This window comes from Callorhinus ursinus, unplaced genomic scaffold (genome assembly GCF_003265705.2).
Source record: "Callorhinus ursinus isolate GAN/ISIS: 27379988/994484 unplaced genomic scaffold, GSC_fseal_2.0 scaffold2, whole genome shotgun sequence".
Taxonomy (NCBI): domain Eukaryota; kingdom Metazoa; phylum Chordata; class Mammalia; order Carnivora; family Otariidae; genus Callorhinus; species Callorhinus ursinus.
This window is the reverse complement of record NW_027397064.1, coordinates 53,393,879-53,419,915: the sequence shown is the minus strand read 5'-3', so window position 1 is coordinate 53,419,915 and position 26,037 is coordinate 53,393,879. Positions and strand designations below refer to the sequence as shown.

At 33.1% G+C, this 26,037-nt stretch overlaps 1 protein-coding gene and 1 pseudogene across 3 annotated transcripts in view; one reads left to right on the top strand and one right to left on the bottom strand.

Moving 5' to 3' along the window:
• Positions 1 to 26,037, top strand: part of AGPS (alkylglycerone phosphate synthase) — a 185,714-nt gene that overhangs the window by 127,566 nt on the left and 32,111 nt on the right. For all 3 annotated transcript variants that reach the window (XM_073882004.1, XM_025849602.2, XM_073881999.1), the window contains 6 exons: positions 6,658 to 6,709; positions 10,193 to 10,269; positions 12,546 to 12,658; positions 18,021 to 18,090; positions 19,027 to 19,088; positions 23,544 to 23,633. In XM_073882004.1, coding sequence (XP_073738105.1) covers positions 6,658 to 6,709; positions 10,193 to 10,269; positions 12,546 to 12,658; positions 18,021 to 18,090; positions 19,027 to 19,088; positions 23,544 to 23,633 — 464 coding nt within the window. The remainder of the gene's footprint in view (positions 1 to 6,657; positions 6,710 to 10,192; positions 10,270 to 12,545; positions 12,659 to 18,020; positions 18,091 to 19,026; positions 19,089 to 23,543; positions 23,634 to 26,037) is intronic.
• On the bottom strand, positions 23,801 to 23,872 carry LOC112808184 (U4 spliceosomal RNA; annotated as a pseudogene).

Here is a 26,037-nt window from a genome sequence, read left to right as displayed (position 1 = left end):
ATGGGTAAATCCTTGTATTATAATTTATGGACATTTACATATCAGTTTATAGAATGTACAAATCTTGTAGGTCAAGAATGGAATTGTGTGTGCTGCCCTGCTTTGTAACAGTATTCTGAGGCAGAAAAATTGAGCAAATGATCAGATTTTGGCACTAGTTGTTCAGTTTGCAATTTGGAATTTCAGCTGATAGCAGGAGAATTAAGATCCGTTAAAATAGATGGTACATGGTTTATGATTGTGCCAAATTCTTGATTGAATAATGAGTTGGCTGCTTGTAATTTCTCACTGTCATTTCATAGCACTTCCATTTTTGCGGTATTTTCAGACTCAAGTTGCTTTTGAAATGGGAAACTATTTTGGATATGTATCTTTTGGAAAGGCGTATACATGCTTGTTTACAAATAGCAAAGTGGGCTCTTTGTATATTTTCATCACTTTTCCTACTGAAGGAAATAAACAACTTTATACTGACAGCAGAAGGATTTTACTAAGGTATCTCATCTAATCTTTGTCCATGTGAGGATTGTCCTCTTTCAATACTTCACTGCCTGGTGAGGAACTAGAAAGGAAGATTTAGTGGAAGATTAATGTGATTCTATCTTATAAATGGCAGTCCAGTATAATCTCCAACTTAACTCAGTAGATGGGTAAGTAAGTGATTTTTAAGACTTTCTGAGCAAACATTTCTTACTGTAGCCTCTCAGGAGAGGAGAAAGTGTTTTTTAATCAGAATATCAGTTTCAGGTGTATTTTATTATTCTCTTATTGTTTGTTTAAAGATGACAATGATATCTTTATAAAGTTTTAAGAGAAGAGTGTTGAAATAAGCTCAAAAGCAATTTTTGAAGTCTGGCGTTTCCCGTTCCCAGTAAAAACTTATGAATTCTGCCCTATAGTATTGAGGGAGGTCCATTTGTTCCATTAACAGGAAACACTGTATGTGTGTCACAGATCAGAATGCATTCCTCTGAAAACTGTCTTTCTCGGTATTAGAACTAGGTTTTTAGAATTACAAATTAAAAGGCAGCTTTTTCTCTACCTTTTGATAAGGTGTGGCCCATTCTACCTACCATCACTTTTATTTTAAGCAATTTTAAACTGGTACGGTGTTATTTTCTAGAGCGTTTAGGCCATAATTTGGAAAGAAGTACATAGTTCATGTTTGACACCGTCAGACTGTTCTATCTCAATTCTGAATTCTTCTGTCTTAAATTTGATTTATCCTGGATGGGTTGAAATAAACTAAAAGGAGCTAGGTTTAGCACTTACATTATAAAGTAATTAAACTTCTTTATATTAGTGGTAATTCTTGGAAATAATTTGTTACATGTAGAAAATGGCATTGTTATTTTAAATGAGTGTGTGTGTGTGTGTGTGTGTGTATGCGTGCGCGTGTGTTCTTTCCTCCCTCTGAAGCAGAGAAAATAACTTCGCCAAACGTTTGATTAATTGGATTCTGTACTCTGTGATCCAGCAAAATGTATTAAACTTGAGGACAGTTACAAGACATAATTTCAACCAGGAGCTACTCAGAACAAGTCATTACACCTTTACAAAAATGAAAAATGAAAATGATGAACCAGAGACTGTTTGGCATTAACTTTTGGCTCTTCCCTTAGCATAAATGGAGGGAAATATCTACTCTATAAGATGTATTGTTTCATTCTTTAAAACCAAGAGATAATTCTCTTGTTACAAAAGAACATTCTTATTGTTTATAACGTGGACTTCTAGCTGTCACTTCCAATAGAACTTACCAGTTCTACCAGTAGCCTAAAATACTGTCTGTGGTAACAGCTCTGAGAAAGAACCAATTACCTGTCTACATTTTAAGTTTTTTCTGTCTAGAAATTTGCAGTTAAGAGAATTCTCTTCACATACCCTTTTTTGAACTTATTTATTTATTTTTTTGTGTGTATCTCTGTATGAGATAGTGTGCTCTTAACTCTATATCCAACAAAGTACATTGGATATTGTGTGAGTGAAATAGACAGTTCCTGTCTTCTAGCAATCACTGTAGATGGTGTATATCACGATAAATTTTAGGTGTTTAAATTTTTGTATGGTTAGGTACAAGGGGTTTCGTATTGGAACTTTGGCTTCTGATATACTATGAGATTACTAGACTATCTCCAAAATAAACTCAAGGTTCAGGAATTTGGACTGTTCTAGAGTCTACACAGAATGTTTGATTTACTTCGTGAATAAACAAGCTTTTTCAATTCAAAGATGATACATATGTTAACCAAGGTACCATAGATATAGTACTACCATTTAGTGCTTATATTTATATTTTATCTTTCTGAAGTTGGAATAGTAGAAATCCTGCTGACATTTGGAATGTTTTAATATTGATTTGCCAGTAACTAGTAAACTAAGAGATATCTTCACAAATAATGTGTCGCATCTGCAGTGCAAGTTCTGGTTTTCTCTGATAAGAAAGAGATATGACTTAGTTCCATAAAAACAAATTTTGCAGAAATCTTTTGATGTCTTATAGGGATTATTTTTTGGAGAAAATGGACTGAGAAATCTGTTGCTTTTTAAGTTAGTATAGAGATTTCCACTTAGTAAATAAGACTAATAAGTGATGGTTTTTTATTTTTCAGGTTATATATTCAAGTAAATTCCTGATTGTAGCATCATTGAAGGGAAGAGATTGCCAGCAATTTGACTTAGTCAGTCTTACACTTGTGCTCTGAGGTCAATGTGGTTATTTATTTCTTCTCAGATAAAACACAGATAATTGATATTTCCTTATTAGTCAATAATGAGTTTCTCATCTCTTTTCAGATTATTTACTAGGTATAAAGTATACTTGGGTACAAGTCAGATGACATGAGGGATTCTAGTAAAAACACATTTATCATAATAGGAAATACGTCAGTTATTTCATTAACTCCAGTTTGGGTAAGCAAATTTTGTTTGAGTGTTCCTTAAATTCCCTGAATGAGTATTATTAACTCACCAATAAAATTACTTGTTAAAACTGTTCCCTCTCAGATTAGTTCTGATCACATACCACCAGGGGTCACTTTAACCCAAGGACCCTTTTCCCCCTTTCCTCATCTATGGAATACTCCTAGCGTAATTCAGTAGCATGGGAATGAATTTAGAGCTCAAATTCTCAGGATTTGTGATGTCTCTTAAGTTTTAAAGGAAATATTTTTAGGTTTCCAAATGAGGTTTTATAGCAGTTGAAGCATAACCTGATCTTAACCATAGGTGGAGTTACCCAGATTGAGTGTTGTTGTTTTTTAAAAATAACATTATTTTGGTCTTTTGATTATAGGAACTTAAACTAAATTAGTTATAGTGGCAAGTTTTTATGTAAAACTCGAAGAGACTTTTCTTTGTATTTTTAGAATGATGCAGTCATTTACAGATTATCAATTGCCAGAGGATCATAAAGCAATCTAGATGATGTTTTTTAACTTGAGAATTTACTTTATGAGAGAGAGAATGGGAATTTACTTATGAGAATTTACTTGTGATGATAACTGAAAAACTCATTTACTGACTTTTAAAAATATGACACTATAAAAACAGACTAAATAAAGCTGTTGTTTTGATTTTGATAATTTTTAAAAAGTCAGTATTGAAAGCTAATATTTATTATCTAGATACAATAAACTTTCTTTAGCTTTTCATTCTTTTGTGATAAGTGTTAGCCTGTAACCATCTACCCTGCCTCAGTATAAATAGGAGTAGTACATGACTGACTAGTTTATGTGACTCAGCTGTCAAGTTAAAATCGTGTTCAGTAATATTAAATATCAGTTGTTATATGTACCAAGTGCTCCAAAGCTTACTTATTTTTCCATTTTTTTAATTTGAAAGTTTTAAGCATAAAGAAACTTTAAAATAACAGGGTAGTGATCACCTGTATATCTGTCTTATATATTCAACAATTGACTTTTTGCTGTTTGTTTTATGTTTGTGTCTTTGTTTTCCGGACCCTTTGAAATTAAGTTGCAGACAGCATGGCACTTGACCTCTAAATATTTACACATACATCTAAAAATAAAGGTGTTTTTCTTCATAGTCATGATACTATTATCATGTCTAAGAAAATCAGCAGTAATTTTTTAATGACATCCTATATTCATTCTACAATCAGATTATTTCAGTTGTACGCAAGATGTATTTTGTAGATAGTCTTTCAAACCAAGATTTTATCAAGGCCTGCATATTTTTTGTATTTTAGTTCTTTCAGAGATTGAATTCCACTACAAATTTACTCTACTAAATGTAATATGCTTCCCCCCCGTTTTCTGATACCTGTGTGCCTATGCTGGTCGTTTTCATTAATAACACTTGCTGTAGGCATAGGAGTAGTAGAATCTATGTGGCAGTAGGAGATGGAAGTTACAAGTTGTTGTTAGGAATTTAAAAGTTGTTTTTTGGGTGGGGGTGTGCCTGGCTGGCTCAGTCTGTAGAGCGTTTGACTCTTGATCTCAGGATTGTGAGTTTGAGCCCCATGTTGGGTGTTAACATTACTTAAAAAAAAAAAATCTTAAAAAAAAGTTTGTTTTTCTAATAATACCAGAAGGGCTCTGAATTCTTTCTTATATGTTACTGGTGTGCTTAAGCCAAAGCATATAAATATGTATTTTATGTGATATTCTATTTATTTTATGAAGAAAAGAAACTTGGTCTAATCAGGCTTCATCTGTCTTATTAGAAGTTGATACTCCTGGGGTGTCTGGGTGGTGGCTCAGTCATTTAAGTGTCTGACTCTTGATTTCAGCTGAGGTCATGAGTTCAAGCCCTGCTTTGGGCTGCATGCTGGGCATGGAGCCTACTTAAAAAAATAAATAAGAATAAAAATGAATTTAAAAAAAGAAGTTGATATGCCTGTTTTAATAGGAACATTTTAGGAAGATTGATTTTTCTTTAGTATTTTGGAAACTGGTTTGGTTTCTAGAAGCATAACCCAATTACAAAGACATCTTTATACCAAGATTTGAAATTACTCAGGTTATACGTATATTTTTTATTTTATTTTATAATTGTATAGTGAATAATTTTAATATAATTTTTGTTTCAAATATGGTTTTAAAGCTGTGTGTGTCTGTGTTTGTGTGTGTGTGGTGTATGTGTGTGTGTTAAGTGATTTTTTTAGGAGGCTTTGTGGTGTATTTGAAATATTGCTTATCTAGCATTCAGGATATCTTGGTCCTAGTTCTATCTTTTAGTTTTGTCTATTTAACAGTCATATGACAAGTCTTTTAACCTCTCTGGTTCTTATGTACTCATCTGAAAAATGGGTATAATACCAGTTCTGCTACCCTGATGGGGTTGTTTCTTATATTAAATAAGACATGTAAAAATAAGTTAGACATCACAGGATTCTATAAAAGTAAGGCAATAGGTTATCATTATGCTATGTATATAAAATTACCTAATACTGTTTCTTTAGACTTGGCAATGCCTTTTTAAAATATAGATTGAATTATCTCACCTTTAGTATCAAAGGTGAGTAAATAAATTGTATAGTGTTCAAAATAAGAATCTAGTCATTTTGTCGGGTGAAATAAAATGTGTATTGTGAGTGATTTTATAAAATTAAGTATTTGTTTAATTAAAAGTGAATAGCAAAAATGTTATAATGCACATTTAAGTCTTCTTTTGAATGATCTGCATAAATCTAAATGTGTTGATACAAATTTTATTGATGTTATTACTCAGAAGATAAATGTTTAAAAAGTTTATGACTGAAAATTTTGTCATCTGAAAGCAACCTCTTGGTAGAAGTTTATGTTAAAAATTTACATAGAAAATGAAATTGTATTTAGAGTCCAACTTGCCTTAATATTATGGAAAAATCGTAGCTAACTTAAACCTTGCTAGAGTTTGTATTGTAGTATTTCAGCATCACAAAATTTATATGGCTGTCTGTTCTCATTTTTCTTTCCTTGCAGCTTTTAGTGTGGTGCCTAGATTAAATTTAACACTGGCACAGTTTTAGATACATTATGTTATCCTTCATAATTTTGTTGCTATTTTCATACAAGTAACCTTGAAAGACTTTAGAATTCTGGACATTGATAGTGTCTGGAATTTTCTATTTAAAATGGATTATGAGAAAGGATAAAAAGAACAGTTCCTAGAGTTATGTATGAAGACATCACAGATAATTTTTTTAAAAAGTGCTTTTACTCAGAAAAATTCCACCATCATCTTCTTCATCTTAAAAGTGTATATCCACCATCATCTTCTTTGTTTTAAAAGGTGATATAAGGACCTGAGGACACATTATAATTCACAAATGTATAATGTTCTAGGCATTGATTTTAGTCTTTGAAATTTCTGCTTTGTTCTAAAATAATCCACTTCAAGGCCCAATATTTCTTCTAGGTATTTCCATAGATCTTTGCTAGGCATTAAGAAGATCTAGTTGCAGACAAATTAAAGATTTGGCAACATATATGTGTATGTATTATGTATGTGGATCTCTCCTCCAAATATTTAGTAGAAATCACTGGTGTTTTGTCATCTTAAAATTATATAAAAAGTTAAGATTTTTTTACTGCATATATTCCTAGGAGCTAAACTATTGATCTCAAATACAGAAAGTTGACATTTCTATTCTACCTGTCTAGCTTCTTTACAGTATTAAATTTGTATCACATTTTTTTCTTTTTAAAACAGAGATGTGCTCCTGCATCTATCCGCCTCATGGACAACCAACAGTTTCAGTTTGGTAAGTAAGGAGCGGTCATTTTAAAAACTCATGAAGCCACAAAATTTGTGAAACAGCTGTTACCTGCCAGGAATAGTACTGAATGAAGAGGTAGGAAGATGAATGTCATAGTTCCTGTCCTGCAGGAAGCTCTCAGTTTAATGAGGACAGACAATTACATAAAAGAATGAGTGCAGGATTGTTGCAGGTGTTGTGAAATAAGAGTACACTGGGTACCCTGGGGTGCAAATGAAGGAGTGGTTGAGCCTGCTGGATTTTGCTGCATGTTGACATGGGGAGTCAGGAAAGGCTTCTTAAAGGAGGGTCATGCTTAAGGTAAGTAGTAAAGCCTTCTGTGTGTTTTGGCCTGCATTTAGAGTTCTAGGCCTTAAGAGAGCCATGTATCTGATTAGTAATGTTGTGTTATCCATTTGTATATGCTGTCATTATAGTGAATTATGTTAGACACAGACATGTATGTAAAATTAACTATGATCTGACTAGATTTTATTTATAATTGTGATTTTAACAATTTAAAATGAAGGTTTAAAGAAAAGGTCCTTCAGGCCATCTGTTGTTCCTGTTCCACGTTCTCATTGCTATATCTAGGAACATGCTCTAAGGCAGGTTCTACCGTCTCTAGTCTGGGCTGTATCTATTCTTTCCACCCTTTTCATGGCCACCCTTTACATGGCCATTAAAGTGATTTTTTTGAAAAGACAAATCTGATTCTGCTTATTGGCTATCTATAACCTTTTTGATTTCTCACTACCTGTTGAAGCCTTTCCATCTATATATCCTGCCATGGCTCCATGATCAAGCAACTAAAGAATAACGCTTAGCACAGCAAGGAATGTCTAGGACATTTTACTAGCCGTATGGCTGATTGGCAGTGTTTGTACCATATTGGTTGTTAACAAAGCACAAGCCTTATTATTAGATGTTAATATTTTAAATTTCACTCCTGCCTCTGACACAACTTTTAATTCATTATATTGAAATGGATACAGGGTTTTTTTTATATTTTATTTATTTATTTGACAGAGAGAGAGAACACAAGCAGGGGGAGCAGCAGGGAGAGGGAGAAGCAGGCTCCTTGCTGAGCAGGGAGCCTGATGGTGGGGCTCGATCCCAGAACCCTGGGATTATGACCTGAGCCGAAGGCAGACGCTTAACCGACTGAGCCAGCCAGGCATCCTTGAAATGATGTTTTAAGTATATTGAAATGATATATATCATTGAGTATATTGAAATGATCTGTAGATTTCCTCTGAAAAACTAAAGTTTGTCAAATTTAGGGGATATTTCTTATTCATTTTTATATCTCCTGCACCTGTCCTATGATAGGCAGTGCTGTTGATTGGCTTAATCATCTACTCAAGCAAAAGAGGGTGAACAAATCTTGAATAGCACATAGTAGAGTGTCAAGCACACTATCAGAAGCACAGTTTATCAAATACTCCTCACAACTGTTTCTGAAAGTGGTACTCCCGGTTTACAAATGACTCAAAGGCTAGACATTTCAGCCAAAGCCCACAGGTCGTATGTGGTAGAGCCGGGGTTGAACCCCAATCTGTCTGACTCCAAGGCCCAAGACTTTTCCCACCATTTGAGATCAATTCTTTGAAATGTAGATATTTATTAAATAATTAAAAATGTTTAAGTTGACATGTAACAGCACCAAATTTACTAATAAGACTGTTCAACTAGTAAATTTGAAAACTTAGTTCCTTTATTTACCAAAAAATACAAAACACAGTAGCCAGAGTACATTTAGAATGTAATTATTTTGAAAGGCAACATTAATTTAAAAATAAAAAAAATAATATCCTCTTAGGTATTCACCTCCTGCTAAATGCTTGACGCACTTAAAGTGAGTATCGCTTTTAGGATAGTTATTCTTCAAAGCTATCATGTCAACTCAGTATTTGGGATATATGTGACTAAGTCCCACTAGTGTTAATGGAAATCGTGCAAATAAATTTCCATGTGTTAAGATGAACATAGACCCTTAAGGATTATTTCACATCAGTGTAGTGACATTTGGAGTCTCCTCATACAATATGTAAAGATGTGTGGATCAGAAGGCTTGTATGAGGAACAGATAATTTTAGTTTCTTGCAAGAATATGACTAACACACTCACACATTTATGTTTATTTATTTCCAATTATTAAAGTAGGATAAATTCCATTTGGGACAAGAGTGAGTATTTTGATGGTATATTACTTCTAACTTTATACTGTCTAGAAATGGAATTTTTTTAAGGCACTGATTATGCTGGAGAAGCATTTTTGACAGGGTACAATAAAAGAAAAAAAATTTCCCAAACATGTGATCCAGGAACTTGAAAAGATTGCTGGGTTGATCTGTATCTAATCTGCCTGTCACTTTTGTTGCTTTTGTTTTGTTCAGTTATAGCATTGATATCTAACTCTTAACCTCTGGTTAAGGCTATGTTAGTTGGTCTTTCATGTCAGTTTCCTATTATAGTCAGTAAAAATGTAATAAGTATTACAGATTCAGATTCGAACTTAAAAAAAGATGAATAAAAAAAAAAGAAAGGACTACAAGTCATCTCCCCCCTCCCCACCGAAGAAACTCGTTTGCTGTTTGCACCTATTCTAAAGAAGGGATCCATGCTTTAAAAAAACAGAGAGAGAGAACACAAGCACAAAACAACACAAAACAACATCCCAAAATCTTAAAACTATTTTTAAAAAATAAAATTTTTATTTAGAGATAATTTCAGATTTACTAGAGACTTTAAAATTCTTTATAAAAATTCTATATAAATGGTATGCCCATTTTTCTGAGTTGGGCTTATAGCACTAAGGGCAGATGTATGACTCTTAATCTAACAGTCGTGGGAGTTAAGAAGTTGTTACTCTGAAAACAATGAGAAAACAATAAAAGACTTTCACTCAATTAAGCTCAATCCGCAGGCAAAGATGTTAATTTAACAGACTCTGAGATACCGTTTATGTTGTTTTGGCAATTTTAACTCTCTGGGTGTGATTAAGGAAGCAGTTACTAGTCTTATGCCAAGAATTCTGGAAGAATTAAGAATTAATTAAGAAACAACCTCAAACTTGGCATTGACTGCATATTTGGTTATAGTTCTGAATGGTTTCTGCATAATTAAAAAAAATAAAAGTAAACTCAGCCACCATGGGGTGTTCTTAATGAAATAAAAATTAATGAAGTGATTTTACTATGTATAAATTATTGAAAGATAACCTAAACTATATGTAGTATTAATTACATATAGTAATTTGAGTTAAAAAAGAAACAAGAGAAGTTTTGTAAACAAAAAGTTGTGACTTTTGAAAGAAAATAAAAGATGTAGCTCTTAATATCAATATGCTATATATACAACGTAGGAAGATTTAAAAAATTGGAGAAATGAAACTTTCACTTTTTTAGGATACTAAATTAAACTAGCTTAATCTTTTGAAAAACAGAGTTTGCTATTAATTTAAATTATGAACTTTTTTCTTCTTAGGTCATGCTCTTAAACCTCAGGTTTCCTCTATTTTCACATCATTTTTGGATGGCTTAAAGAAGTTTTATATTACAAAGGTAAGAATTTTTATAAAATGCTAAAATTTTTAATGCTTATGATATTAATTTTGTTTTCTGCCTTCTCCCCCCTCACGCGTACGTATTATCAAGGATGTTTTTTCATGGTGCTGTGTACATGTCTTAATTATTATTTTTCATGTTGGAATAAATATTTTATCGGGTAAATTAGTTATGCATTTAATTTCAGAAATTTTAATTTTTTTCCAGATTTGAAGTTCCTAAAAATAACATTACATTAAAAAGTTTCATGCATGTAAGGTTTTTTATAGTTGTTTGTTTGGGTTTTTTTTGTATTAGATATCTATAGTGAAATAAAAGTATGGATTTTTTAAAAATCTTTGCTGAATTCCTTTCTTAAAGGGTTATGCCATCTTGCACTATCCCTAGGGACCTACAGGTGCTGTTTCTTTGTTCCATCCTTGCTATGGAACAAAAACACAACAAATGTGTTCTGTTATGTTTCAAATGTACTGAATCTAGGGGGGAAAGTAGTACTTTATTTTAGGTAATGTTTCTCATTGAAATGCCAGTGAGACCCATCATTTCCCTGTATTTCCTAGATACAGGTTTTGTGTGCATTAGTTGAGTATGGTTATTTTGCCTGGGGTGGCAACTTTGTGGTGTTTTTCCTTGGTACTTTGCATGTACCCTTTGAATAATGGGATTATTAGATGCCTTTGTGATAAATGTTGTGAATAATTTTTTGAGTCAGGTGACTCCCTTTTTAATAAGAGTTTTTCTTTTTGGTGCAAAGGTTTCAAAATTTTGTATCTTTTCCTGTGATTAATCATTTCTAAGCTGGAACCATTTCTTCTCTCTCGCTTTTTTTTTGTTAAATGGGAATTTAAAAATTTTTATCTTTATTACTATTTGAATTTATTTCAATTTTATGATGTGAGATAAAGCTCTAAATTAATCTTCACCTTCCACTCCCCCAATTGCTAACCAGTTGTGGCAGCACCATTAGCTAACTAATCCCTGCTTCTCTTAACATTGACTTGCCATGTCTGAGACATCTTCTTAAATACTGACTCAAGATGTAGACTCCATTTTAATGTATAAAACACTGTATGATCTCTCTTATATGTGCAATCTAGAAAAAAAATATAAAAAAAACATCAAAAAAACTAGCTTATAGATACAGAGAACAGACTGGTAACTGCCAGAGACGGGGTGAGGGGTGGGAGAAGAAGGTGACCTTTTTTTGTTTTTAGGGGTTGAGGGGTGGAAGGAGAGCGTGAACTGTTTTTACTTTTCCTAGTTTAAATAAATTGAATTTTAAAAAGGTATCACATTTTTTTAAATGAGTTTTTGTTCTTAGAAAATTAAATGGATTTAATTGCTATAGTTCTAGTTCTTGTTTCTTAGAATTTTCCTTGTTATCCATCATAACCTACCTGTTTATCAACCTAGAAAAATTTTAGAAACTCTTCACCATCTTAGGAAGTCCATTAAGTTTTCTTTTCTTTTTTTTTTTTTTTAAGATTTTATTTATTTATTTGACAGAGAGAGACACAGCGGAAGAGGGAACACAAGCAGGGGGAGTGGGAGAGGGAGAAGCAGGCTTCCCGCGGAGCAGGGAGCCCGATGTGGGCTCGATCCCAGGACCCTGGGATCATGACCTGAGCCGAAGGCAGATGCCTAATGACTGAGCCACCCAGGCACCCCTAAGTTTTTTGTCAGAATTGGAATGAACCTGTATATTAATTTGAGCAAGAATTGACAGATTTATATACTTAGTTGAGGCATTCTAGAACATGTCTTTATAATCTATTTTTAGACACGTTTTCCTAATGAGGTTACATATTTCCTTTTATGGTTATTCTTAGATATTTTAATTATATATGTAAGATCTCCTTTGAAAATGTTCTTTAATAAGTTATTGTTGGTATGTAAGGATGCAGTTATTTTTTTACCTTCTCATCGTACATTTTGCTAGTTCATTATATTCTATCATTTGGTATTTTTATTTTCTTCTTTATTGCAGTTACAATTCTTACAAGTTCTTTGTTGTATTATTTACCAATTTGTCATTACAATTGACACCATGACATACTTTGAAATTAAGTATTTTTCTGTAGTTTTGTTATTTGTAACAACCTGAAGAGGTGCATTAAACATTCTTTTTGATTCACATGTAAAATTCCAAAGCTCAATTTTAAGGAGTTGGTATGTTTGAGCCCAGATCAGAAGGAAATATGAGCAAAATGTATTTTGATTTCCTGTTTTATAGGGTAAGACTTATCTGTAATGAATTTTTTTTTTTTTTGTAGTTTAAAGGATTTGATCCAAATCAGCTAACTGTCGCTACATTACTGTTTGAGGGGGACCGTGAGAAGGTTCTTCAACATGAAAAACAAGTGTATGACATCGCTGCAAAATTTGGGTATGGCTTTAGTTCATAATGCCAAGAGAATGTTAATCTAAAATTCTGGTATCTGCAAGCAGTTGTTAATACCCTTTAAAGTATTAAATTTGTAGCAATATATGATAGTCAACTTAAAATGTTGTGTTGGTTTACTTCCAAAATTTGTGATCATATATAAAATATTTTGTATTATTCCATTAATGCTAATTTTATAATATTTGCTTTTGTTGTACTAGAGTAAAATATGAAAAATTCATAGTCCTCTTACTATTTAGTGGTAATTGTGTATTTGTATAAAACATGTTATTAGTATGTTTTTAAAAGGAAATTTTTTAAACAAAAGAATTTGATAAATTATCTATACTCCACCCCTTGTCACTTACTGTTTTGTGCTGGTATAAAGAAACAGAAAACATTTCACATCTATAACCAACTGAATAATGATTGGGTGGTTTCTTTCTGTCTACGTGATGGATTATGAGACTGATCAATGAGAACTATAGTGAAAATGCCATTTATCAGGACTACATTTTTTCCTTTCCTTTCTAAGTACTTAAACTAAAGTTTCTGGATACCAGTTTCCTTTTTTTTTAAATTTCAGAGCTTAAAATATACATTATGCTTAATCTGAGTTCTTTGTAAATATTTAATTTCCCTTTTTTGCTATTTATGAGAACAAATGGGCACTTAATTTGTAACCTTGTGTTTTAGAAGTCCCACTTTATGTATTTTTCTCACATACGATATTCAGCCCTTTATTTTTAGGATTTTCCAAACTTAGTGTTAAAATGTAGAATTCTTTGAAAAAGATCTAATCGTGGGCTTAATTTTTAGTTTACTTTTGTACTGTTTTTGAGTATAGCAAATTAGCCTCTCAATTTTATTCTTACCTTATTCTGAAATTGGCAAGTGGAATTTAATTTCTTTAACAAAAGATGAAATTCATTATCTTTCACTTTTTCTCTTTCACAGTACCTTTTTTGGGAATTACTGATTTTTTAACTAAATTAGTTAAGAGTAATTGTGCTATAAAAATTCAGTTAATAACCAAAAGGCTTGGATTTCAGGTTAATCTCTGAATTTATTTTTGAAATGTATATGTACCTGTTTTTTAGTTTCTAAGTTATGTGGAGCTTATATATAATTTGATTTTTAAACTTTTTTCTTAAAATCCATGGTATTAGAAACAAGGTGATTTAAATTAAAATATTTTATATCTAAATTAACTCTTTTTTATTTCTGTTCTAACCTTAAATATTAGAGGCTGGAACTTTAAAAAATTGTTTTTTATATATTTAAATATTTAATTGGGATTTCAGAATCATTCAGGAGCACTTGTAGGGAAATGCATGCTATAATATTTGAATCATTTTATATAAATAAGGTAAATTTGCTTAGTTTCACCTCAGTCCCCTGGTCCTCCTCCTACTTCTAGAAATTCCACTTTGTAATATCTTTAAGTGTAATTACAATTCAGAGTAGCCAGCAAAATCATTAGTAGTGAGTAATGTGCTACATTTTTTGTTGGATTGAGGGGGGTAGGATGATGGCAAAATGCCTTTTTATGTGAGGTAAGACATAATTTTTATAAGGCATGACCTGTCTTTTCTTGGACATTACTGCTGATCCCTGGTATATACGAGATGCTTGATTGAACATTTGTTGAAAGAATTAAGGAAACTGAATATTTTTCCCTAACAATTTTTATTCTGTTTCATTTATGCCTAACTGCTGTGCCACCCTTAAAACTGTATTTTAATCTTTAGGTATTTATCAGAGCCATTTTGTCAGTTTTAAGTTGAGCTGCCAACTGTCAAGAACTCTCTTGTCATGTAATTTGTCTTGTTTTTCCCATGTAATTCCAGTTATTTACAACTTAAAAGTTGAAAATGAACTTCCTTAAGATGAATCCAGGTCTTTTTAGTTGCTGATACTGGAGCCCCAGAACTATTGAGTTAATTCCAGTGATTTGTTTATACCAAACAAAAAATCAAATTCACCCATTAAAATAGGTTATAGTAAGTGAGATACCTATTTAAAGCAAGGGCACAGCATTAAAATTCACACTCTGATTGGGGTCTCATTTTTTTGGCTATTACTATTGCTACTTATTAAGTTATGTTATAATTAATTTCTTAATGTACTTTCATCCTGGTTTCCTTCATTTGGATGTAGAAATCTTCTGTATTCACAGCCCAGGCTGTCATTAGGCAGATGACTTAGGGCTGTTTTGGTTTTGATTTGATTTGATTTGGTACTTGGAAATATCTTCATGTGGTTTCTAGCAGAAGTCCTGGTTTTCTCCATGTTTCTCTCTAGGCACTAGTTCTTTGTTCTAATCACTGAAAGATGCAGGGATATTTTTCTTACTTAAGATGCCACTTGGCCAACCCTTGCTCCCCAATGAGTGATTTCTTATGCATAACTAAAAAGCAGCACTAAATTTCTTTCTGCTAAAGTTTCATGAGTTAGTTTAGCTCATGTATTTTATTTTGATTTAGGGCATTATTCATCTGTCCTTTCATTTTCTGTTCTTTTGTTTTATCTTCTGTTCCTACCACCTCATTAGCTTTGAATTGATTGTTTTTAATGAAGGACTCCCAACAGTTTAGAACATTTTTATGTGTTACCCTAGCCATTTTTCCTCCTTGCCTTCCACCCCCACCCTAACACTGTTTAATACCTTTGAACATTTATGATCCAAGAGAACATAATAGGCAAATGTTGAATAATCATACTTTGGTTGTTTATCTATGTTTGCTAGTAATATACTTTAACTTCTCTAAGAGCTAAACAGAACAAACATTCCCTGTCAGCAATCATGACAGATGTATTGACATTTACCATAGAACTTAAGGTAATGTGTTATTGTTATTTTTAAAGTGTGTGCTTAAGTTGTTTAATGTAATTCAACATGAGAGTGATTAGGTTCACCAGATGGCTCTTTTATATAAAAAGATTGTCTCTTATTCCTCTTTCATTAGTCTTCCCAGTCCTTTCTCATGAAACAGGTTTACATTTAAGAACCTTGTTAATTGATGTTTGAAATTTGCAGAGGGGAGCAGGAAGTAGGAGATGGATATTGCTACTTTACCATAAAGCAGTTTGAATCTTAGTATACTTTTTTGGAGTGGCTGCTGCGAAAATGGCAAGTTAGAAGCATTTAATTTCTACCCCTACTGTTATTTATATATCGTAGTAATCCTGTCTAGAAGATAGAGTTCTGAAAACTAAAGAAAAGAGAGAGAGAGAGAGATCGAAGTTACAGAAAGCTAAATTTGCAGGGAAACCTATGATTCAGAAAAGCAAGCCCAGAATGACTTGTCTTCTCCTTTGGGGTTTATGAATTTAGAATGGATATCAATTTCATCCTGTTTTGGATAAGAAAATGCATGTTTCTGTGTGGTTTGTCACACCAAATTCCAAAGTGGAGCAGATCTCCCCACCCCCACCAGATGTTAGAACAGGATCTAAAGAAAAATGTCTTGACATGGGATTGCAAAGTAAGACTTTTTCTCATCCTGATATAAGAGAGATAGGCCTACTAAATGTCCATACCTGTTACTTCTCACCAAATACCCGCTTAGAATGTGCCTTCTCAAGGATTCCCAGTGCAGGTCTTTTGCACCCTTTGCTAGTCTTCACCGTCTGTCCTTTCTGCCACTAGGCCCAAGATGAATTGTTCCTATTTCCTACCTCAGTAGTGTTTTCTTTCTTTCTTGGACTCAGTGTCTGACTCTGTTTCATATCTACCCAAGGTATAGATTCAGATATTTCCCTCCACGCATTTACCACAGCAACTTTATGACTTATTTCCTTCTTGTTTGGAACTTTATTTGACTTCCTACCCCTAACCTCAAACCCATATATATCCAACCCAGAATTATATTATTTCTTCTTACTTTTCACTGTCAGCTGCTTGACTTAAGTTCTATCTTCTTTGCTAATTAACAGTTAGTAATACAAACAACCCCCCCCATTTCATTTTATTGTACCCCACCCCCAAGTGATTCTAGACTAGAGCTGCTCCTATCAAGTGTTTACCACTTCTCTGGGTGATACTAATTTGTTTATATGCAGCTATAATTCTAAGGGAAATTTGATTTGGCCTTTACATCCTAGCCTAAAATTGCCTTTCATTATTTATATAGCACAAGGGTATATCCATGCTAAATTATTTTCTTACTGTTAAATCCAAGCAAAACTTCAGGGGAAGGAAGAACTTAACTATCAGGTGTTAATCGAAGCAATAAGAAAATTGATTCTTCCAGAGGAGGCTCAAATAACAGAGGCTCAAGACCTGAGTCTTGGGCAACACCGTGGTTAAGGGCTCAGCATCCTGAGACCAAGGAGGTGTAATTACGGGATTGAACAGAGAGACAGAGAAGTTAATCATCCATTATGACCCAAGAAAGTCACATGAAAATATGACTTTTCTTTCTATCTAGTTTTAGTGAGGGATTTTTTTCATGGGTACTTTGGGAGTTTGTGGAAGTTTTCTTTAATTGACTAAGAATAGTTAAAATTTAATTTCTATCTGATTATGGAAACAAGGAAAATTAAAAGCTCTTTACTGAAGGTAGTAGAAATCAATTATCATTCATAGTCTTTTAAAATAAGAATGACTTTCACAAAGCAGAGTACTTGGACTGAATTACATGTTATATGGGATTAGTTCTAACTAGATCACCAAATACAATTTCTGTGGATAAAACTACTTTCAAATTGAAATGGATAGTTCATGGTAATAAAACCTTACCTGTTTTCTTGTAATTGTCTATATGTTGTTGCTTCATACACTTCAGTGTTTCTGTGTAAGTACGTTTTGTCTCATTTAAGTTATAAGTTTCATAAAGTAAACATTCTAATACTTCATATACAGTGTGCATGAGTATTCAAAAAACTTCTTGGTATTTGGAAGATGTAGTCAGTCATACATCTTTATATGTGAATAAGACTATAATGACACATGAATATATGGATAAGAATATATGAATAAGAGTATTTTAACTATCTTGTTATGCTTGTGAAGTTTATTAAAGTTTATTTAAGTTTGTTTCTCATTTCTCTGTTCTTTTGTCAGTTTGGGTAGAAGTAGTTGAGTTCATATGAGTCAGTTTTATTAGTTTGATGGATGAAAGTTTGAAATTAATGACCAAACTGAAATATGAAAAGTATTTTTAGGTTTTTGTTATCCAAGCTTATTCTTTTGACAGCTCTTTGACACGTTTATGATAAATTAGATTAAAATAAAAATGAGATGCAGTGTAATATTTGTTAATCCATTAAGCATTTATCTTGGGGCGTCATATTAGTTTGGTTAGTTTTATATATTTTTAATAAATATATATGCTATATATTGACACTTTGTTCTTTACAGTGGGTTGGCAGCTGGAGAAGATAATGGACAGAGAGGTTATTTGCTGACCTATGTCATTGCATACATTCGAGTAAGTTATCTCGTATTTCCCTTGTCAGTTTATGTTGCTGACCTTACTTTTTCTTACTTTGAGTGAATAAAATTATTTTCTTAAATTTTAACCTGTTAATTTCATAAATGAATACAGAAGAGAAAAGCCACACATTTTAGATCAGTAATTTGGGGATTTTTCCTGTCAATCAGTGGTAGAGTTGAAGTAATTCATTTTGCTAGAAGTGAAAACTTAACATGTGTAGATTTTTCTACTTATAAAATTTTCTTTCCTATCTTTGCACTTCTGTGGTGGCTTATGAATTGTTCTTTCCAGTTTTGATATTAAAGCAGAATTGTATTCTGGTTAAAGAAATTTTTATTATAAATTACTTACCAAATAAGAATTATATCTTGTGTGTTATAAAATATATTTTCCTAGCAGAGGTGCTTCCAGATACCCTATTTTATTTAGTTACTACGAAGAAGGGCTCTAATTTGTTTTTAAAGAAAAGTTGATTTCAGGAAAGAGGTATTTTCTTCTTTTAGACCCCCTCCCCCCACTTCTCTGTTGTCCTCGTCCTTCCATCCTGACGACCTCTTTTTCTTGTTGTTTAATTTGCCGTTCAGGCTACTAAAAAATCTGTTCTAATATCCTGTACATGTACATAGATGGTTCTTAGAGACTCCATTCCTTGAAGAAATATTTAAATTCCTACCATGTGTCAGGCACACTACCTGGTGCCAAAGGTACAGCGGACAACAAGACAGACAAAGTTCCTGTCCTCCTGAAGGTTGTAGCTCATTCTCAGGGCCACGTTCTGGTGCTTTTATGGAGTGGGGAGTGAAGAGCAGCGGAGGTTACATTAGAAACATGTAATACTAAAAATTATATGAAATACTAGCAATATTACAATATTATTAATTCTTCTGCACCTGTTGTAATTGCTTGATTTTTGTATATGTGTTTTAACAGGACTTGGGTTTGGAATACTATGTATTAGGAGAGTCTTTCGAGACTTCAGCTCCTTGGGACAGGTAAAATATAATAAAAAGCCTGATATTCAAATATGCTATAGGAGTTGCTGAAATAATGTAACTTTGTACATGAATATGCAAATTTTTAAATTTTTATAAAGAAACACTTTTATAAAATTAATATCTTTGGGGCGCCAGGGTGGTCCAGTCAGTTAAGCATCCGGTCATGAGCTTGGGTCCCCCCATTGGGCTCTTAGCTCAACAGGGAGTCTCCTTGATATTCTCTCTTCCCCTCTCCCGCTGCCCCTCCCCTCTACTCGCTCTCTCTCACTCTCTGTAAAATAGATAAATCTTTTAAAAACTTAATATCTTCATTAGAATGTCATATTTGCAAGCCTTTTTTGTTTGTTTGTTTTTGGTTTGAGACAGATTTGTCTATGTCCCATAGAAGGAGAAAATATTACTGAAGTCTACATTTTAGAGAATCTTATTGAGCACTGAAGTGTCACTATATAGTTTTACTGGCTTCTATGGTTTAAATTTTTAAGTGCTTAATATGCTTGAATGTTCTCTAAAAAGTCCCCCAAAATTATAAAACCAGTGTTAACCTTCTTTTGTAACATATGATTGATATTTGTATGGATATTATTAAGTAGATTTTAACTTGTATTTCAGTGATTTCTAAAAGAAATCCAGCTTAAGATATTATGTACAACCTCTATTTTTGCATTAAACACATATACATACAGATATTGGTTAGGGAATTGATAATAAAAACTGATGAGCAATGTGAAGTGGTTTTATTAAAAATGTTCTTTTGAGGGGCGCCTGGGTGGCTCAGTCGTTAAGCATCTGCCTTCAGCTCAGGTCATGATCCCAGGGTCCTGGGATGGAGCCCCGCATCGGGCTCCCTGCTCAGCAGGAAGCCTGCTTCTCCCTCTCCCACTCCCCCTGGTTATGTTCCTGCTCTCACTCTCTCTCTCTCTGTCAAATAAATAAATACAATATTTTTTAAAAAATGGACTTTTGAGTTAACTCACTTAGTAATAAAAATTCTTAAGACAGTACATTTTTTAGTATGCCTTACATTTTACTTTTTCTTTATAAAATATACAAATTATTTTAAATCTACAATAAAGTAAATAAGGTATGACAAATCCCCATGAATCCACCTCCTAGATATTACATATCTTAACATTTTTGTTCTACCCTAACCTCTTTTCTCCCCTCCCGCAGAAAACTTTATACTTTTCTGCTTTATCTACTATGGGTATAACTTTTGGTGCATGGATGTTCATATTCCATGCATTGTAAAACTAATCAAATATATAGTACCAATCTGTTATTCACAATTGTTGGTGCTATACTTTAACAAGGGCATAAATCTTAAAAATAAAAAAATCAACTTATTGACATCTGAACTTTTGAACAGCAAATATCATTTGGTAGCTGTTCATAGTTGTCTCAAAGACCATTTTAGTCTTTTATACTTTTCCTTGCTTGGCAAAGTAGGTTAGCATAGTGTTAACTTCTTTAGCATGAATTTCCTCATCAGTTACTATTATTTGATGATTGTCATTTGTCTTTTTATTCTTGCAGCTGTCGAAGCTAATCACATACTATCTTTTCACTTTTTTTTTTTTTAAGATTTTTATTTATTTATTTGACAGAGACACAGCGAGAGAGGGAACGCAGGGGGAGTGGGAGAGGGAGAAGCAGGCTTCCCGCTGAGCAGAGAGCCTGATGTAGAGCTTGATCCCAGGACCCTGGAACCCTGACCTGAGCCAAAGGCAGACGCTTAATGACTGAGCCACCCAGGCACCCCCTATGTTTTCACTTTTTAAATCCTTTTCTTGTGTATTTTTATATATTTGACTCACTGACAGTATCTGTTTTATACGGGGTTATATATTTGGTTTGTTTTCACTTAAAACAACATTGTCAGCTGAAGTTTTCATAAATAAAGTTAATGAAAAGCAGCTACATTCCTGACATAAAATTTACTCATTACCCATTTAGCAACTTGCTTTTTCTTTCAAACATTAAGCTAGGTAGAGACAATGTTTAGCAGAAACCCAAGGGATCAGAGTCTTCAACTCTCACACATTATTAGGTTGCTAGGCCTTTTCATGTGTAAGTCTCTTAAGGGATTATTGGTCTACTAGTTTTTGTGTGTTTCTCAGTGGCCCTAGCAAAATGACTGTACCTGTTAAGTGCTCAATAAATATTCTGCATAGAGTCCTATGAGTGAACTCTGGAATGGTTAAGAATGTAGCCTATAAAAATAGCTGTCTAAAAGGTCTGAGTTGGAGATTTAAAGATTTTGGAGACACTAGCACCAGACTTGTGAAAACCAAGGGAGTAGATACAAACCCTTATAGATAGTATAGATGAAGGAAAAAAAAAAAAGAGAGCCTGAGAAAGAATTCCAAGGAATCCTAAAATTTAAGGGATGAGCATACAAACGAGCTAGCAAAAGAGAATAATATCTAGAGGATTTGGAGGAAAACCAGTGATATGAGAGAAGCCCAGGGAAATTTTTTTCAAGCAGGAAATGTTCAACAGGGTTAAATTTGCTAATAGGTCAGGTAAGAATTTAAAAGTATACGCAGTTAATTTTCTCTCCCATAGAATGTTCAGTCCAAATGGACTGAACTTTGTACAAGCTCTATGAGAGTATGCTTTCAGAACTCCCTCTGTGCAAATCATTTCTAGAAAGTATCTGATTAAGGGTTTTAACCATTCAGACATGTTCTTTGTCCCATCTCCTACTCATTATTACTGTAGATTATGATTATTATTGTTATGTAACACATTGTTTTCTAGAGTCATGATAAAGAACTTGTTTATAAATTTATAATCCTCATTAACCCCTATAGCTCTTAAAGCTCTTAAAGGTTTTATTTATATTTAAAGTATTTGTTTTATAAGTTGGATTTTCAAAATAAAGATACAATAAATTCCAACAATCTACTTTTACAAGAGGTATTTTAAAAACATACATCCTTATCATTCCATAAATGAGGTATAGATAACCTTGATAAATCATGTTGGCCTCCAGCTCTCATAGAATTAAGCAGAATTTAATTTTACAAAACACTGTTTTGTAAAATCAGAATTTATAAAACTTGCAGATCCTATATTAAAAAAAGAAAATTTAACATGCTAATATAATAGCTAATAAAATACTGAAATTCCATATTTATGTTTTAATGTATATTCTTTGTTCTTATTGGAAATATAAGTAACTTTAATGTGTTTTATAAAGCATAATCCATGTAAATGACTGTTTTTATCAAATTGGTTCTCACACAGTCAAATCAGTCTTTAGGCTAGAGATGGCCCAGCCTTTTAAGTTTCTTTGTTACCTTTTCCGTTCTCCTGATTCTAAACAGACCAAGGTTTAAAACACAGAGTCAGTGTCAGTATGTAGCCAGAATGTTTATTGGAGAATAAGATGGCTTATAGGTCCCCTAGGAGTTTTATTTTCCAAAAGAAATAGAATATGTAGTAATAACAAAATATTACAGCTCACATTAAAAAATAGATTAATCTTTTATCGGTCAAACCTTTTGTCTCTAGATCTCCACCCTAGAAGCATTGATTGACATCTTTTCTCTATTTCAGAATTTTTTCCTGAGCATGTTCCCAAAATATGAATTTGTCACCATTAGACCTCCTTCACTCCAAAATAGGACCTTAAAAATTATATCAAAAACTAAACAACAAAAGAAATCAGATACCTTTGTATTTTAAAACAACAGTATTTTGTAGTCAAAATGAAATTTGATGAAATATGAATATAGTGTGTGTTTTAGTTAATAGTGATGTCCTCAAGTCAGTTTTGACAAATCTGTCATGGTTAATATAATATGTTAACAATAGAGGAAACTGGGGAAAGAGGAACTCTTTGTACTGTTTTTGTGACTTTTCTGTATCTAAAACTATTTCAAGTAAAAAGTTTATTTAAAATATAGAAAAAATGATTAATATTGTTAAATATTATCAATTCCCTCTTCCATTTAAGAACTGTTTCTTACCTGTCTGTTTTCATTGACTTTTAGTATCAGTCTGGCATAGCTTTACACATAGTTCATGTCCAGTAAGTCTTTGTTGAACTATATTTTAGCTCAGTGCTTGACAATAGGCTCCTGGACATTGGGTATAACATCACGATTATTGATTATATTAAGGGAAATGTCTTAGACATGGACACAGATTGGTATTCCTATAAACCCAGAATTGAATTTTCATTAACATGTTCGATACAGCTTTCTTTAAAGCTTTTAAAATCTTATAATTAAATTTATTTTGAAATTGGATTTGCCTCAATATAAGAAACCACCTTCAGCAGGCTTGAGTATGGTCTTCTGACTTCTATCTTTCCTATGGCAAAAAAGAAAGAACTTTACTCCTTTGAAGTTATGAATGGAAGGATGCCAGATTAACTAGCATTTATTCAAATTTTTGTAATTTATTTGAAAACTTCATATTGTGTTCAATGATGTTTTCTAGGGTTGTGGATCTCTGTAGAAATGTAAAAGAACGAATAACAAGGGAATGCAAAGAGAAGGGTGTTCAGTTTGCTCCTCTTTCTACCTGCAGGTGAGTTGTTGTTGTTGTTCTTATACTACTTATCCTGAAACAAACAAACAAACACATTTTTTATTTAATGGAGAAACGTAATTTGCCAACTGAGGAGTATCTTCGATCTATTCCAGTTAGCAAGTTTTCCTAACCTTCCTTTTGCCACCTTCTTAAGGTTGTGCCACTAGGATTTTAATTAGCAATAATGGCGCCTCAGATAAACCTCATTGGCTACGACACTGCCACTGCACAAAGCTACCACTAGGATTTTAGAGCAGTCCTCAGCCCTTTAGGAGTGGAATACCTTTCTGTAAGTGAGCTTTCTACCCTCCTGGGACAGCATGACAGTGCAGAGCCAAACCTTGGAGCTCCTGGAATAAGTAAAGGACTCCCTCTTCATTCACTGAAACTATAAATCACATTTATATTCAAGAAAGTATAATTTAATATACAGTCAACATAGCTTTTTGTTCAATAGACAAAAAGCATTTTTAACCACTTTATTCGTTATTGATTCAATGAATGGGCATAGAATAAAGGAATGAGTGGAGCAAAATATCCAAATGAAGATTAACTCATTGCTTTCAATAGATCCTTCTACAGCAATGGAACTGTTCTTTATCTGCCCTATTATGGTAGCCACAAGCCACATGGGGCTGTGGAGCTGGTGAAATGTGACTGTGGAACTGAATTGTAAGTTTTATTTAATTTCAAATAATTTAAATTTAAAACATCACATGTGGCTGGTATCTTCCATAGTGGCAAGTTAACTGAAGGTCTTGTCCTCTTTGTTAGGTAGCAGCAGTCCAGAGCGAGGTTTTCTTGAGAAGGGGCACTTTGTATTCAATCTTTTCTTATTAAAAGACCTGTATAAACACCAGAAGATTAAATGTATCAAGATTGAATTGAGCATTTGACTTATCTATAAAGTTACAGAATTAATTGGAATGGAGAATAAAGAGAAATTTGGGGAGATTATGTGAAGGGGATCCTTAAAGTAAATGATACAGTAGTAATCTAGCACTTCAAAATTTATGAAACACTCTAGGTTACATAACTGCCTCTCCTTTTTTCTGTGTGTGTGTGTGTGTGTGTGTGTGTGTGTGTGTGTGTGGTTTTCAAGAATATAACTCAATATTATAGAAATAAACAAAAAAATTACAATAGAAGCAAAATTATAAATTAGGTAGTTTGGGAAATAATGTAATATCTTTATTGTTAAGTGCACCCGATGTGGGACTTTAAAACAACAGATACTCACCAAAACACCATTTCTGTATATTTCTGTGCGTGATGCTTGTACTGATTTGCCTGGAATCGCTTAATCTCAGCCTGGGAAGGTAGACCTGGGCCTATTTCAGCCTATTCCAAGAACCAGGCCCTGCTGGCCAACTGTATGGCCATGGCAACTTCCTGTTTACTTTTTAAATTTCTTTGTTTTGTAATATTACATGTGTCTGACGGGTGAAGGCACTGTTCTGTTTATTAGTAATTTAATCTCTTTGAGCTCAGAGTTTATCATTAGTAAGGCAGTGGTAATACCGTCTACTTGATGAGGCTTGTGAATCTGAAATGTGAAGGCATGTGAAGGGCTTTGGGGATGCCATTGTATTGTTGTGAGGTCATTACGTGAAGATGGAGGTAGACAACCTATACTAGTGCTAGTGAGGGAGACGTGGGTATTGTTTTTCTTCTCCAATGACAGATCCTCATGAAGGCATCCAGTTGTTAAGTCCTCTTTGGTATTTTAATATAGCATGATAATTTGCATATATTTGCTGTGCAAGACTAGAAATATTTCTGTACTCTTCAGACTGCTGTCGCTCCTGATTTTTTGTCTTTTCTCTATCTTTTATATCCTCATCTTGTACTTCCCTACTACCAGATTGTGTTTCTTAGTTCTACATGTTGCCCCTCTTGGGACAGGTATCTTTCAGAATTTGCTAAATTTTTGTGCTTCTGCTGGGGTAAGAAAGCAAAATTCTAACATGAGATCTGAGGAAAGCATCTTTCTTATACATTAAATGTTCATGTCAACTAGAAGGATCTACTCGAAATTGTGTTTTTTTGCGTCTGTGTGGGAGAGAGAGTCAGGATTTGAAGACCATTTCAGGAAGTACTGAACCTATATGTATTAACCTATGTATTAACATGTTTTAGAACAAATATATTCGGGGTTGAATCCAAGAACATAAAAGCTAAAAATGTGAATTTAGAGATTATTGACTGGTCATTTGATATATCTAAAAGAAGGGAAAATAGGGGCCTTGTTCTGTACAATAATAAGCTTATAACTTGGTAAACCTACTGGTGGCCTAGTGACCTTGGAGAGAACTTTTCCAAATAAAGGTGTAAGAATGTACACATTCCTTTCTTTTCTTTCTTTCTTTCTTTCTTTCTTTCTTTCTTTCTTTCTTTCTTT